Raw genomic sequence first — 11573 nt, 5'->3', positions numbered from 1 at the left:
ACATGAATATGGAAGTTTGTCCCCAGTACAAATCCACATAATTGATTGGTTAACCTTTTGGACTAGTTGATTATTGTTCAACGTGAAACTTGCCTAGACATAATAATTGTTATGGAACTGTGTTCACTTAAAAAACACTTTAAAACAAATTAACTTAATAAAAGTGATTAATTCTTCAACACAACTTGGACTTTAGTAAGCCAGAACTTGTGTAACAATCGAACCCTTATCTTCTTGAAAACTGCCACACCTTTTTAAGAAGTGGATGAGTCCAAATGGCTCTGTGCGTATTTTGTAAACAAATTATATTTACCTATTTCCTGCTTTCCTACATCGGCCTGTTGGTCTAGCGGCATGATTCTCGCTTTGGGTGCGAGAGGTCCCGGGTTCAATTCCCGGACAGGCCCGACTAATTTTTTTATTTTTTATAAATGTATTTTCGACAATTTGCTAATGCTTCAATTAATATTCCTTTTTCGAAGTTCTTTTGTAAAATTATTGGCCTTATATGTGCATTCCTTTAAGAGTTTTACTGGCAGGTTCACAAGTTGTTTCCGGCAGTATGGTGGAATATTTTCAATATTTTATTAAATTACTTATAAATTACTACAGACAGACAAAAGAATAATAAGTCAAACAGTCAAAATTATAAAAACAAATTATTCTTTTTTTTATTGCACCCATTCCAAGTTCATTCTCATCTCTGTTGCAAAAAACTGCTGGACAATCACTCATTCAAAGAAACACAATTTGTTTATACAAAAAATTATAATAAAACATAAACTGACACTTGAAAACATCATTATAGTTAAGTAGGATTTGAAACTTTGCATGGTGGAAATATGATGTAGAAAGGTTTGCGGTAACACCATGTAATGACTATCTCTAATGAGTTGGGGTGGTTCTGAAAAGAACTGGAGCATTCTCCAGAAGACGCTCAGAGCATACTGATCGAAACGCTGATTTGAAACTAACGGTTCTTTTAAGAACCACCTCATTAGAGATATTCATTACATGGTGTAACCGCAAACCTTTCCATATTGAATATAGTTGATCTGGGAACGTTTTACAAAATTCTGCTTAAGCTAAGCATATTTCACAAGTTAGCAAGGACATTTTGCTTGTGTGCAATAACTTGGCTAAATGCTGAGTCACACTGCAGTGATAACAAAAATGATAACAATCACGACGCAAAGCAAACGCATTCTATTGGTTGAATTGCTCCACGCAGAATACGCCCACGCTTATTCAACTAATCGAGGGTGTGCATTTTTATCGTTCTCGTTTTCATTTTTGTTATCGGGGCCTGTGTGACCGGGCCGTTAAACAGCTACCTCAGACACTCTGTGCTTATCCATGCGAAGTATTCCGCGGTAATAAGAACCATGAAACAAAAATAGATTTTATTTTAAGGGCATATAAACTCATGCCAATTTCATTCTAATATTTCTAAATGCAAATTGTGGAATTGCTTTTTTTTTCATTCTTGCATTGTCTCAAATTTAGATTGACAAGGAAGCCGGTGTAATAGAAAAGTCTGTTCCCCGGCTCTGCTTACCATAAGCAAAGGTTTATCGCTTAAGAAGCAGGGAATTCCATGCTTCAACAAGAGTATTTTGTGAGGAGTTTGTGCGAGTGTCCCCCCCCCCCCCCCCACATTGCAAGCTTTTGATTCCTAACTAACAAAACTGAACAAAAAAAAACATTTCTAAAAAAATGACGTTTTTGATCCAGTTCAAAATTTCAAGAATACATCAACCTATCAAATTTACGAACTACAAAATACAGAACTTCAAACTTTTCATGAAGGGAAGGTACAATCAAATGTTTTGTTGATCTGAGTGGCAATTTCCTAAAGGGTTTGGGTACTTTTTGTTTTACTTAAAACACAATGTCCACAGATTTACATTAAGCTTTTTACACCGTTTGAAGATGATAGTAGAAAGCTTCCCTACAAATATAACTTGCCGAGGTGCTATAGTTTATTGACCAACTGATACTGTACCTCCCCTTAGTATATGAAAACAAACTCTTGACAAATTGACTTAAATTGTTACACTTGTGATAACTAAAAAATAATCTTGTTTCTTACATTATTTACAACAGTATGAAATATTCATTTTGAATCGGAACAAGTGGCACACCATTTGTTCATCTGGCATTATTTAAAAAAATAAGTTTTTGTCAATGATATATTTACAGTTAACAATAAAACTCAAATTCGTGAGAAGACAATTTCAATGAATTTTAAATAACCGAATAATGTTTTTTAAAAAAGAGAGAAAAAAAAAACACGCTAATAAACATATACAATGGGCAGGGCCAGTTTGAATATGAAGCCATCTGCAATTTAGATTTTAAGAGTAATGTCCGATACAATGAATAGAGACTGCTTGCCCCTGGTCAATGCCTTGGTGCCCCTTAAATTGTTCCGGTAGAAATTTACATTTCTCTCAAAGAGACCACTGTACGTCATTGAACAAACACTCGTTAACCATTGATCCTTGTGTTTACTTGAGTGACCCAGGTATTCGTCAGCCACGGTGATGATGATTATTTGTTGGCCATTGAAGGCTCGTGAAATGGAAAGACTTTCAAACTGTTGTCTGCCAGACCCTCTCTCTTGTTGGTCATTTCTTCTTCTTATCCGGGGTACACCTCGGGCAAAACCTGCAAGGAAATGATGAGAAATTCAATAAAATTTGTAGCGTCTTGAAAACCTGAGACTATGGAACACTATAGGAATGCAAAGAGAATATGACATCAAAATTAATTTTGCATCAAGACATATGAACTAGGCTTAGCACCTTGGTCTATGCTAGCTGTTTGCCCCGGTTACAATTTTGGCTAAACTAGGCTGTTTCGGAATAGGTCACTACACATCACGATCTATGGCTAGATGGCGGTGTCATCATTCGTTGAAGTAATTGTATAGGCCATCCTAAGCAACACACTTGGCAACAGCCGAAGCCGTAGCTGTAGATGATAATTTTAGATATAGCCTTAATCTGACTGAGAAATGAGAACAGATTACTCACCATTTTCCTTTTGGTTTTGTGGTCAGCCCGACGCAGGCAAAGTGGAACCACTCAATCGGGCACTGTTGATTAAACAAAATGATATCAATTTAGTTCAAATATATTTGACAAGTTGTTCATATGTTGTATTGAATAGACTCGCCCTTCAAATCTTTGAAGTCAGTAGAAGATTTTAACAGTAGGTATTTTTAATTTGTACTGGACGTAATACTACATAGCCCCCCCCCCCACAAAAAAAAACTAATAAAACAACAACCATTTAAATCTTGATCATTGCTTATTACAGTAAACACCCTGTCAACACTTGAGTCTTGTTTATTGTTAACTACGGTGGTCACAGTTTCAACACTTACGACTTGTTTTTGCTTATTACGTTAAACACCCAATTCAACAGTTACATCTAGAAAACACCCTGTCAACACTTGAATCCTGTTTCTTGCTCGAGCCTGTATGCTTCGTTTTTGAAAGGGCAAGGGCACTTAGGCATTTTCTTGTTAGTAAAGGGCGTCCTATGAGGAAATGGTAAATTTCCTACTGGAGCATTTCAAGGGAACCAAGACAGTGACCACGGGGCATGGAGGCAGTCGCCTTCGTTGCCTCTCTGGCCTGCTGCTTATCACCAAAATACAAATTCAACACTTACGTCTTGGTTATCGCATCCAATCATCTCTCCATAGGAAACTTGGTGGCACAGACAATACGTCGGCTCATTCGGATCCACTGGCATGTCTAGTACATCGGACGGTGAATTCATCACAGTTGGAAGGGTTAAAATCGGAGCTACGACCCTTCAGGAAAAAAAATAAGTACACTTTATTAATTTGTTTTTACCCTTACACCAAAGGTGTTAGCGCAGAACTTGCCTGAATTCCTTGAGAAAACAAAATCACAAACATAAAATTTGGTTGAAATTCAAACCCACTACCTTTGAAATTCTAGAGCAGTGTCTTACCAACTAGACAATGTCTCTCCCTAGATAACCTGGGAATATCAGTTGGGAGCTTTGCGGAGGGCACTTCCACATAAGAAATTTGTATTTGAAGGGGCACCAAGGCCAAAACCAAGACAACAGTGGCCATGACCTCAGGCATTTGGAAGAATATCTTGAAAACACGCCCAGTTTTTTAAATAAAAGTTCCACAAGATAGTTTTATTGCCTACATCTACATTTGTACAGGATTAAAACTTTTCCAAAAACCCAAGAAATATATTTTGTCGTCTAAATTCTACTTACTGGCCTGCCGTTGACGTCTTCAACTTCTTCCTGGATTGCTTCGGCGTCTCATCGTCAGACACTCGGCCTTTCTTCAGACTCTTCTTGACAGATTTCTCGGCGGTTCGTCCTCGTCCTTTCTTCTTGTTGTCCCGCCCAGAGGAGCTGTCATAGTCTGTGGTCTGCTCGATGTTCCGCTCCTTCAGCTCCTGCTCAAATCGAGCGAGGTCCGCATCGAGCCTTCGTATGTGCTTATCGACCTGATGGGATTACATAAGGAATACAAATTCAAAACATCAGATCGTCATGACTTGATTTGAAAAGCTTAAGACTACACTAGTAAATCTTCACGGAGTGTGTGCTTGGAACAACACTCATTTCCAGGGCTTAAGATACTGGCCAAGTGCTGAGATTTCTGAACTCTGAAAAGATGTCCTGGGGTCAATTTCACAAAGAATTAGGACTCGTCTTATCTTGAGTTAGGACGAGTAACACTTCCTAACTTAGGATTAATCTTAAAGTCTGCATGCTACAGTGCAGGCTTGGGACTCGTCCTATGTCCTAAGATTAGTCTTAAGTTGGGAAGAGTTTTGTGAAATCGACGGCAACTTGCGCTTCAAACTTAGCTATTAACATCCAAACTATTGGCAGGCCTCGAATGAACCCACGGCACCCAAAGTAACTGCCTTGGTGCCCCATGCTTTTGCTGTGGAGCTCTCGGTAAGTTTCCAATACAAACTTACATTTCCCCATGTGTGCCCCTAACCAGAGGAAATTTGCTGTGCCCCTACAAGAGCGAAGTTCAAGACTGGCATTGGACTCATGTTTACTTGATCCTAAGACTAGCATAATCAGTCAGCTAGTGCAGTCATTAGTCCAACAGAATTACGGTTACAATTAACATGTTACACAGTTAACCAATAGCCATTGATAAAGGCAGTGGACACTATTGGTAATTACTCAAAATAATTATTAGCATAAAACCTTTCCTGGTGAGGAGTAATGGGGAGAGGTTGATGGTATAAAACATTGTGAGAAACGGCTTCCTCTGAAGCGCCATAGTTTACGAGAAAGAAGTAATTTTCCATGAATTTGATTTTGAGACCTCAGATTTGGAACTTGAGGTCTCGAAATCAACCATCTAAACGCACACAACTTCGTGTGACAAGGGTGTTTTTGATTGACCGAAGTTCGATGACCGATTGAGCTCAAATTTTCACAGGTTCGTTGTTTTATGCATATGTTGAGATACACCAACTGTGAAGGAGAGTGTTTGACAATTACCAATAGTGTCCACTGCCTTTAAGGTCCAAGCCCTAATTTTGATGGGTTTGGGTTGGTTAAGGGTTGAAGGGGAAGCAGAAGCTATACCATTTCATAGGTCTGCATGGCAAGCTGCACTTTGTCGTCGTTGAACTCCCTGCTCTTAGCGAACGCCTTCTCGATCTTCTTGAGAGCATCCACCCGTTCGTCTGGTGTCCACGTCTTGACATTGCCAATGTACAAACCCGTCTCTTTATCAATATCTTGAGATAAATCTTATGGAAGAAAATGAGAAAAATAAATATATAGAATGAACAGTTTGTTCAAAAAACGAGGTGACCCAACCGGCTCTTTTCAGAGCCCCCCCCCCCCCCAATAAAAGAGATTTACACATGGTTGTACCCACACGGCTACTATTCATAATTATATTTATTTTTACTCTTAGTTTGCGGCAGTAAAATTAAGCAAGACAGTTCTCTAAGAACAAACTCTACCTGGCAAGTAGATACACACATGGTGTTACCGCAAACCAAATATATATTTATACCTCACCATGCAATGCCTCAAATCCTATTGTTCTAAGGCACTGGTAATTGTGGGGTATAAACTCCCAGGGACTCCCAAGGGGTATAAAAAATTATTCCCAGGATAATTTTATGTTCATTTCTATTTGGAGTAATTACCAAAGTAGTAGCCTACTTTGAAACTTTTCAGACTAAAATTTGAGTAGTATTTTAAACACCAACCTTGCGCACGCTGGTCCAGATCTCGCATCAAAGTGAAGTTTCTTTGCAGCTCAAAGGGTAGGTTCTCTATACCTGTCGACCAAAACAACTCAATTCTCAATTTGTCCACAGATTTTAGATGAAAGATTTCAAGCCCATAACTGCAACTATGATTTGGTGCATTGCTATCACTGCTGCTAAAAAAAAAAATTTCTTTGGGCCTGCACTGCGGTCAAGTTTAAATTAAAAGCTGGGGGCCCAGGGGAGGGGGCAGCCAGTGGGGATTCGGGGCAGTGGTGAATTCATGCCCCTCTTCTTGCCCTCCCCCCCCCCCTCACCAACCCACATACGTACGTGACACAAGTCATTGGCAATGACATGTGCACAGAGTAACTATAAAACTAAGGTTACTGTCAATCTCATGCTCATGCTAACTGATGAATTGTTTTTTACATTTTAAAATGCGCAAATGTTAAGAGAGATAGAACTATGATGAGGTTCGTTCCGCTAGCTAGAGTCTAGACAATAGCGGACTGAACCTCCCTCTTTCATAAGTCTAAGAACCCCCCTCCACCTACCCCATTCAATTCAAGTTTTCCCCTCCGCCCCCCCCCCCCCCCACTTCCAAAAGTGGAGGTATTTTTTCATGTAAAAAAAACACTTGTGAGTGTGACTACTGTACTACTAGGAGTCCTGCTTCATTCCCTGTCCAACCGTTCCAAAATTCAGTCAGGGGGACACACTGCAACAACACAACGGTTACCACTTCCAGTTAACTGCAGCGTGCAACACTGCAATGTTATTTTGCTATGCATAGATCGATAGTGCTCTGCGCTGCGTGTGTCGGCATGTAACGACCAACGACAACGTTATTTTATTTACGAAAAGGGAATACGTAATTAGGTCTTTGTCAGCGAGGATTTGTACACCCAAATCAACGTACCACCCACAAATTTCAGTTCATATGCACTCTACAGTATCTAAGCTATACACATGTATGCAAATTAATAACATTATTCAAATATAAAGACATTTTTGCTTACTGTCTAGGTACTGTTCCAGATACAGAGCAGTGGCCATGATGGTGAATTTTCCCGCTTGACAGCTTCTCGCTCAATCTCGTCCGATCTCGCGCGGGGTCGAGCTACGGAATAAGTCAGCCAACAGAGGTCGTGCTTCTACTTTATTATGGTGTGACGCTAGGTGCTAGGTACTGGGTGACACAGTACTTCATACCGTGGGGTCGAAGCATGGTTTTACGAGGTTTTTCAACCTCGTTCGTTTTCGGCTTTGATTGGATAAGGCTACGGTAATGCTAGCCTACTCTCAAGAGGCTTGGGACATAATTTTTAGTGTAGTGCACCTGATTCATTGAGGTGAAATATACTATAAGCCCCCCTCCAATCATTGTTTTGCTTCTCAGATGGCTTTCTTACAGTTTATTTGTATGAGTTTAAAACATACAACTTGGAGTAAGTTCAAGTGTGCACAATGGTTAACTAAAGGTTGACCATTTGCACTCGAACCCAGGCTGGTCAACCATTGGTTGACTACTGTGGTCGACCATGGAGGTATGACCATTTGGAACCAGCTTCGGGCCAATGGTTTCTTCATTGGTCCCAACAGCATGTTCCTTAACATGAGTTAAGCGCAGAGGGGAACCAGTGACACTATAGTGAAAAGGCAGAATGTTGACCAGACTTCCAAAGCGAGTCCACTAGTGAGGTCGCACTACGCATGTATGTTGCTGGTCAGTGGTCAACTATTTGTGCCCACTCAAACTTGCTCGTTGTACACACTTGCCCTGGCTGGGTGGTGTTTTTTCCCATTTCAAAAATAAATTAAGTTGTAGTTTTAGTTTGACGTCATTTTGAAGTCCAGTAAATACCCTTCGCCCAATCAAGTTATAGTTTGGCGTCATTTTGAAGTCCAGTTAACACTGGTCGACCATCACAATTTTTAAATCATTTTAATCCTACTTTAGTACTGTTTATACACCTTGCCAGTATAGTATCTACGCAGTTTGTGGTTTCAGAGCGGGCCGGTGCCTACGTAAAGAGCCTTGGACAAGGCTACAAAAACAGAGACAATCAACAATAAAATAAAATCAATCAAAACAACCATTTAAAGCACTGCCAATTATATTTTATTGTGATCTTCCGTATTCAATCCTGCATAGTTGCTTTTAACAGTCATGCTCAAACCCTTGACAGATTTAACCCATAATTGGGATAACGATCTTATTTTGGGTTGAAAAACCTTAGAAACCAGTATGCACCTACCCCATCCCAAACCCAACCCCAAAAGTAAACGATGAACTCCAATCTTGAAAACACAACATTTGGAATTGCTTAGACGACATATCAATTATTGTAAAAGCCCAACTGTAATGTTTCAAAACAATAGAAAACTCAAAGTACTTTTGGAAAATATTCGGTCATTCTGTCAAAAGACCGACAAAAGACTTTTTAAAAAGGTATTCATGACTTTTTTAAACGAATGTCGGCAGTTTTGTCTTTCTGTTTGAAGTAGATAAACAGAATGAGAATTGGGCGTGGCACTCGGTTCTGGTTCCTCGATCGATGATGGCTTAATCCTCGTCCTCCTCATCTTCTTCTTCCTGGTTGATCTGGAAGTAGCGCAGGTCGTAGGTGTCTTTGTCGGAGGCAACGACTCTCAGCCAATCACGGAGGTTGTTCTTCTTCAGGTATTTCTTGGTGAGGTATTTCAGATACCTGTTTGTGGGAGAAGAGAAGACACACACAACGATAATAACATAATAATAATAGTAAAGAATATTTAGAGGGCGCCAAAGTCCACTAAACTGAGGTGCTCAAGGCGCACAGGAGGGGGAACCACACACAGCAAGGAAAATAAGACAAATAGACCAGTTACATATAGGCGAGATTAAACAATGTGGTTTTCAACCTAACCTTGAAAGTATTGATATTAGAAATATTGCGGATTTGTAGAGGCAGGTCATTCCAGAGTGTGGGTCCAGCATGGGAAAATGACCTATCGCCCCATGACTTGCTACTCTTAGTAAAACACTTTCAACATTCTTCAATAAATCTCTCCTTCTCTCCACAGCTTTATAAAATAGGCTTTCCCCATTTTGTCAGTATCTTGGTTTGGGGACTGGACCGAGTAGTCTAGGGCGGTTGGACTGAAGTTCTGTAATAAACAGAATCTGGGTTCGAAGTAAAAATGGGTACAGGCCAAATCAATGGACTGGCATCCTGTCCAGGGGGAATAGAAATGTTCTCAGTCATTTCAATGTCGAGGAAAACGGATATAAACACCGGGCTGATGAGCCATATTGGGTTGGAACCGACTTAATTTAGTACAGGGAAGGGGGGGGGGGTACTTGTTTGAGGGTGAAATGTGGACTAGTGAAATAGCAAGCTAGTTGGTCCTGTTGACTAGGCACTGAAAAAAATAACGGAAAACCCTACTTATGGTACGCACCTCTTGGAGAAGGCGATGTCAGAGGTCACTGTGATCTTGCTCTTCTTGCGTTCGATGCTGACGCTGTTGCCAAAGTTCTTGGTCTTGCCCTCAACCTTGATACGATCCTGCAAGAACGTCTCCTGTAGAGGGTGTTCACATGGAGGCAAAAAGACAAGGGAGGTTAGGGAAGATAACCCTAACCCCTGCACTGAAAAGAGTGCCTTCTTTAGGGAAGGTGTCCCTAGATTGGACTAGGGAAGTTGAACCCTAGACCGTTAAGAAACTGTTAGTGCGTTTATTCATACATTCTCTCAGAAATTAACTAATTGATAAAAATTAACTACATGAATTGTTTGAAAAAATATTATTAAAAGTTTGTGTATATAAAAAATTAAAAAAAGCATTTCAGGCTAAAAAAAACATAGCATCTCAACCCGAGCCAGGCCTGGAATTACATGAAGGCCGTAAAGCCATGGCCTCAAATGCCCTGTTCTATGCCCTGGTGCCCCTTCAAAAGTTTCCCATTGACAATAAAGATATTCCAATGGAAGTGCCTTTTGCAAAATGAAAATGGCTATGCCTTCTCTACGATGAACTTCCAGGCATGAAACAGTGAAACAAGCAGGAGTGCTATCCCAACCATTTCAGCCAGGCGATCGAACCAAATAAATTAAGAGTCTCTGTAGGTCGACCCAAATATAACGTCTGAAACCACGATGCTCCAGAATTATTCCAAAAGACTGCAACAGTTGATCTTTCGAATTTCAGCGCATCCAGTCTCTCCTAACTGTTTCATACGTCAAACTTTTCATGTAATTACTTCAGAATTTGGTTCGGTGCGACTCTGGAGAGCCTGTCTGAAAAGGGTGTTAGTAAAACTGAGTCAAGCAACTTCCTACAGCGGAGTAGATTTTTTCGGATTGTTTGGGAGATTTCCATCTACTTACGAAGTTTGCTGCATCCATGATGCCATCTTCAACTGGCAGGGTGCAGTCAATGGTGAAATGGCGGATCTGCTTCTTCTTCTTTCCTCCCTTGCTTGGCTGGGCCTTGCCACCCTTAGGCTTGACTGCTTTCTTCATCTGCGGAAAAATCAGTCGGCAAAAAAGTAAATAAAAAAATAGATAGAATAAGATATGCCCTAAATGCTCACCAACCCAAAAAGGACCGTGCAGAAGAATAGTTAGTGGCCTGCAATAGCCAAGGCAAAGTTTTTCTCCATGGGATGCCTCCTTTTCCTTCCCACAATGCCTTTCGGCCATTCAAAAGCATCAATCAACTGGGCGTATTGATTGGCACTCACTAGGGCCTATTTATTTTTTTAGAAAAGACAGTGTATTTAATTTTAAATTTAAGGGATTAAGCCTTTTTGCTTTGGGCGTGGCGTAGATATACAAATTAAAGCCTCAGAAACATGCATAATTAAAGATAACACCAAGTTATAATCGAAATTCATCACAAAATACAGAATTACACCGATTAAATGCAAAATCACATCCCATGCTAAAAACGTGGTCAATGAGGGCGCGCTTTACCGCATGTGGATACACGTTGCGAAATTCGACACACGCTGCCACAAGTTTGAACGGCAATTTCACGCTTTTAAAAATGACATTTTGAAGTTATAGTAAACTAAATGTTAACTCAATATAGGAAATAATTATCGGTTTCAATTTCAAATAAGCACGACATTATTAAAGTTCCACTATTTATGATAGTTTTCCGAGTGTCACCTACCCCCGGCATTTTGTTTTCTGATGCAGTAAAAAAAGGCCGATGTCACCCGAATCGATTATACGCTGATCCGAAAATACCCGAAGTGTGTTACTATTCACTTTAATTTTACAATTTAATTTGCTTGCTTTATGAACAAAGTATAAAACT

General features: G+C 40.0%; 2 protein-coding genes and 1 non-coding gene across 3 annotated transcripts; 1 reads left to right on the top strand and 2 right to left on the bottom strand.

Moving 5' to 3' along the window:
* Window positions 1-335: 335 nt before the first annotated feature.
* Window positions 336-407, top strand: Trnap-ugg (transfer RNA proline (anticodon UGG)). The gene has a single exon. It is a non-coding gene; the product is annotated as a tRNA-Pro (tRNA).
* A 239-nt stretch (window positions 408-646) lies between these two features.
* LOC139950864 (inhibitor of growth protein 4-like) lies at window positions 647-7382 on the bottom strand. The gene is made up of 7 exons (XM_071949699.1): window positions 7283-7382; window positions 6261-6332; window positions 5623-5789; window positions 4273-4511; window positions 3682-3826; window positions 3039-3100; window positions 647-2670 (listed from the first exon to the last, which is right to left on the bottom strand). Exons 1-7 carry the CDS (start codon window positions 7317-7319, stop codon window positions 2631-2633), a joined length of 762 nt encoding a protein of 253 aa, XP_071805800.1. The 5' UTR covers window positions 7320-7382; the 3' UTR covers window positions 647-2630.
* A 980-nt stretch (window positions 7383-8362) lies between these two features.
* Window positions 8363-11478, bottom strand: LOC139950680 (large ribosomal subunit protein eL22-like). The gene is made up of 4 exons (XM_071949472.1): window positions 11427-11478; window positions 10637-10771; window positions 9708-9829; window positions 8363-8974 (listed from the first exon to the last, which is right to left on the bottom strand). The coding sequence occupies exons 1-4, from the start codon at window positions 11433-11435 to the stop codon at window positions 8830-8832; spliced, it is 411 nt and encodes a 136-aa protein (XP_071805573.1). The 5' UTR covers window positions 11436-11478; the 3' UTR covers window positions 8363-8829.
* Between the last annotated feature and the right edge of the window lie 95 nt (window positions 11479-11573).

Source organism: Asterias amurensis, chromosome 18, assembly GCF_032118995.1.
Source record: "Asterias amurensis chromosome 18, ASM3211899v1".
In the NCBI taxonomy this organism is placed as follows: Eukaryota; Metazoa; Echinodermata; class Asteroidea; order Forcipulatida; family Asteriidae; genus Asterias; species Asterias amurensis.
This window is presented reverse-complemented; position numbering and strand designations above follow the sequence as displayed.